This window comes from Monoraphidium neglectum, assembly GCF_000611645.1.
Source record: "Monoraphidium neglectum strain SAG 48.87 unplaced genomic scaffold scaffold04647, whole genome shotgun sequence".
Taxonomy (NCBI): Eukaryota; Viridiplantae; Chlorophyta; class Chlorophyceae; order Sphaeropleales; family Selenastraceae; genus Monoraphidium; species Monoraphidium neglectum.
Genome location: NW_014008982.1, coordinates 1 through 4,156, shown reverse-complemented (window position 1 = coordinate 4,156; position 4,156 = coordinate 1). Strand labels below are relative to the sequence as shown.

The window sequence follows — 4,156 nt, the reverse complement described above, 5'->3', positions numbered from 1 at the left end:
CAATTGGACGGCACGTGGGGCGGGGTGGGGCGGACCATTCTTGGGTTGTGGCTCCCAGGCGGCTGCGGATGCTGCTGGCCGGCCCCGGACCCCAGTGGGGTGCGGGCTCAACACGTAGCAGCCCCTGGCTGATGTGATACACTATCAGCAGACACAGGCGTCGAGTCGCACACCCGCACATCCACATGATCCCGGCGTGCGCATGCGCACCCATGCCGCACGCACACGCACCGAGCTTGATGGTCCCAAGGTTGTTCCCGAAGCTGTGCAGCATGGCGATCGTGCCGCATGCGTTGCCAATAGTCTGCTTCATGTAATAGACGCCATCCAGGTCCCCAGCACCCGCGCCGGCCGCCGCAAGCCGCTCGTCGTCTGTAAAGGGCGAGGCAAGGCGCAGTTGCCTCAGGCGGGAGGTTGCTGGTGGTCAAACGTGTGTGGCCTCTCTTGGAAGGTGGCACATCACCAGTCGGCCCAGTGACGGGCCAGGCTTCGCGCTTTGGGGGTGAATTTGTTCAACAACGCAGCATCTGTTCGCAGCAGTGTGGTTGTGGTACACATGAGTCGACTTGGGGCAAGCTGACTCGGATTGGTCGACTTGTGGACCCCTCAGCATCAAGCCAGCCGGGGGCCAAAGCCTTGGCGCCCTTCACACCACAAGGGGGCCCGACCGGCGTCTGCGGCGCACCCTCTTTTGCGGCCGCGTCAGTGGCCTTGGTGATAGGGAACAGCAGCAGCACTGCCACCACCGGCTGCGGCACCATCGCCAATAGCTCCTGCCCGGCGTCGTTTCGTTTGTGTCGGTGGGGCGACAGGCGCTTGTTGGGCGGCAGCGATCTGCACAGGCACAGCGGGCCCGGCCTCGCTGCGGGGTAGCGGCTGACTGTGGGTTATCCCCCAACTGCCATGCCGACAAAAAAAACCATGCACAGGGGCTTGTCGCCGACGCTTTTGCCCTCGCTCCTGCGCTCGCCCAAGCACCTCGTCCAAGCCATATACATCAAAGAAGGCGTGTTTGGTGGTGTCCAGCCCTATGCGCTCAGCAAACTCCGTCATCACCTGGGCGGTAAGGGATGCGAAGGTGGCAGTGAGCGCATGCAGACGGCGGCGGACGCGTGGCAGCGGAAGCAGCGAGGCAGGGAGGGGGCCAGGCAGTCAGCACGAAGCAGGGGGGCCAAGTCGTCACAGAAACCAGTACTGATGGGAAGTAAGTGCTGGTTAGAATTGAATGTTGTGCGCGGCGAGACAGCATGCAAAGTGCACGTGAAGGCCACGGCAGGCGCGGCGCACTGAGCGGCGAGCGGGCCATGCCATTGATAAGCTGGCTGGCCCTGCCCAAGCACCTCGGGATTGCTTTCCAAAGGCAGCCATTTCTTGCCCATCTTTGATAGGCCGCGCAAGCTGCGATCGCGTTTGCCAGGATCAGATCGGTGCCGCGCTTGCTAGGAATACGATCATATCCCTCGTATGAAGCCCCTGGTTGATCCGTTTTTTGATCCGTAATAATTGATTAATCCGTCTTGCGGTACCTGCCGTTGCTGTGTCGCACAGTCACTGCTCGATCTGTGTACGGTACCTGTCCCCATCACATCAAGCTCGGGGCAACGGGTCGCTTATCCTTCGTGGTGGTTTCGGTAGCGCAACTCAGCCCCCTGCAGTAGCCTGGTACAATGCTGCGGCGACTCGGCAGCAGCGTCACTCGCGGCGCCGCAGCACAATGCAGGCAATTCTCTGAAGCAACGGCCGGTAGCGGTGGCAGCAGCACAAGCGGCCTCAGCGGCAGCTCTGGTGAGGGGCCCGAAACGCGACAATGCACGCCGCCGTGCTGCATTGCGGAGCTCCGCTCACCCAAAGCGGCCGCTTACACGCCTGCTGGTCGCCGCCCCCTTCCCCCACCATTGCAGCGACCGCGGCGACGGCAAACCCCGCCGCCGCGGCAGTCCCGAAGCCCCCTCCTCGCCCAAAGACCGCCGAGCAGCTGACGCCAGAGGAATTGGAAAAGGCGCTGCCGTCCATGGTCTTCACGACCTCGAACCTGATCTGGTCAACCATCGTTGCCTCAGGCGTCGCCGCCGCCGGCCTCGTCAGCATGATCTGGCTGGGCGCCTGGATTGTCAACGCCGCAGACGGCATGCGCGCGCCGGCTGCGGCGGCGCCGGCGGCGGTGGCGACGCCCCCGCAAAAGCCAAAGTCGCTGGCTGAGCTCATAGCTGAGCGCAAGGTGCGCCGCGCCCGCGTGCCCCACCTGCTGGATCAGATAAATCGGGCCTCGCCGGGCTTGCGGCTGGCATCTTGTTGATATTGCATGGGTTTGATGATTGTGACACGTGCACACGGAAGTGACTAGGAGGGACGAAATGCAGCAGCTGAACGGGGACGCACGCGCAGTCGCGAGTGTCTCGATACTCGGGCAGGTGTCATGGGGCTGCTTTGCAGCCTGTGCGGTTGTGAAGCAGCAGGGTGCAACAGACTTGCGTCTTTGACCACTCATACCCTTGCATACTTGCTGTGCACGCGTGCATGCGCACCGCCCCCACAAATGCGCGCGCGCACACACACACACACACACACACACACACACACACACACACACACACGCGCGCGCGCGCGCGCGCGCACGTGCACGCGCGCGCGCACCCCCACACCTACACACGCGATCCCAGACTCATGCACACATACTCACAAACACACCACCACGCAGGCGGAGCTTGAGGACGAGCTCCAGCAGCTACAGCAGCTGCCTCGCACGTCCGAGGTTAAGCAGCGGCTGTCCGAGGTCCGAGGAGAGCTGCGCACCTTCAGGCCGCCGGGCTCGTGGTGGTGGCCGTTTTGAAACAGGCGGGGATTGCGGGTGGTGAGCGGCGGGCGGATTTGTGTGTGCTTGTCTGGTCACCGCGGTTGCGGCTTGACGGTCATGTTAAGTGCATGGATAGGTTTCAACAACTTTCTTCGCTGTTGCTGCCCCTGTTGTTGGCGTTGTTGCCGCTGTCGTCAATGAATACGCAACACCCCTTGCCGAAGTGCTGCCGGGTGCGAACGCCACATCAGAGCGCGCAACGAGCTCTTTGCTGCTTCCCAGCACATTTGCGAGCGGCTGGGGTCTTGCAGGGCTTGCCTGCATGCTGCGCTGCACGGCTCTGCCGACACTGCACGCGCTGCGCTGCGCAGCTGGCCGCCGTGCATACCACGTGTAACACCTGGCTATGACGAGGGCAGCCTCTAGCTGCCAACCAAACCAGTCGGCAATGGGAAGCAGCCGGCCACCTCTAGGAAGGAAGTTTCCAGTGCTCCTAGTCCCGAATCGGGGCGCCTTGGCGGTGGTGCCTGGCGCTTTGCAACCCCAGCCCACGGCGCGCGCCGGGGCCGCACGTCGCCGGCACAGACCGGCTGGTGCTTGTCACAGCACCCTAATCTTGCGGAACAGACGACGCACAAAGATGAGCCGAGCGGGGCGTTAGCCCCGCAACAGACCGCTGCGCACTCGCGAGCTCAAACCGAACGAAACTCAAAAGGCGGCCGGGCCCTTAGGCGCCCCGCGCGGCGCCGGCGCCCGCCTCATATGCGTGTGCCTGCAGATGGAAAACCCTGGCGCGAGTGCTGAGTGGCGAGGGGCAGCTGGCCTGCCACAATGCAGCCAAGAGGTCGGGGCCGTGACCAGGCAGTTCCAAGAAGGGTCGGTCCGTGGACGCCCCGCACGCGCGCAAAATCCCAAGGCGCGCGCGTGCGCTGATAGTAAGATCATCCGAAGCGGGACGGTGTGGCTATGTGCACTTATGTGTGCGCACGCTGGCCGCGCCGGCAGCCGGCGGAAGGCAGGGCAGGGAACGCAGCCGCCGCCGTCGCCGGCGTGGCCGCGGCGCTGGGCCGACGCTCCCTCACGCAACTCAAAAGTGCGTCGCAAGCGAGGGCGCCCGGCCGGCGGAAAAATGAGATCCCGAAGGTTTACCCGCCAGGACCCTTCAAATCAAAGCCCATAAAAAGGGGGCTGCGGTCGTTTGCCAAGTGAGTGGGCGATTCCGCTCGGGTGCGGCAAAGTTGCCGCAGAGAGCCCGCGCGCAACTGCGCTGAGCAAGCCCCCAAACCGCCGAGCCCGCCCCCAAACCGCGCCCGCCGGACCCCCCTCCAACCCAAGAAAGCCGCCGCCACTGCATCCCTGTTT

At 64.0% G+C, this 4,156-nt stretch overlaps 1 protein-coding gene across 1 annotated transcript; it reads left to right on the top strand.

The window, feature by feature from the left end:
* Window positions 1–2,011: 2,011 nt before the first annotated feature.
* MNEG_14642 (hypothetical protein) lies at window positions 2,012–2,830 on the top strand (the record flags this gene model as incomplete). The annotated part of the gene is made up of 2 exons (XM_014036886.1): window positions 2,012–2,218; window positions 2,699–2,830. 2 exons carry the CDS (start codon window positions 2,012–2,014, stop codon window positions 2,828–2,830), a joined length of 339 nt encoding a protein of 112 aa, XP_013892340.1.
* Between the last annotated feature and the right edge of the window lie 1,326 nt (window positions 2,831–4,156).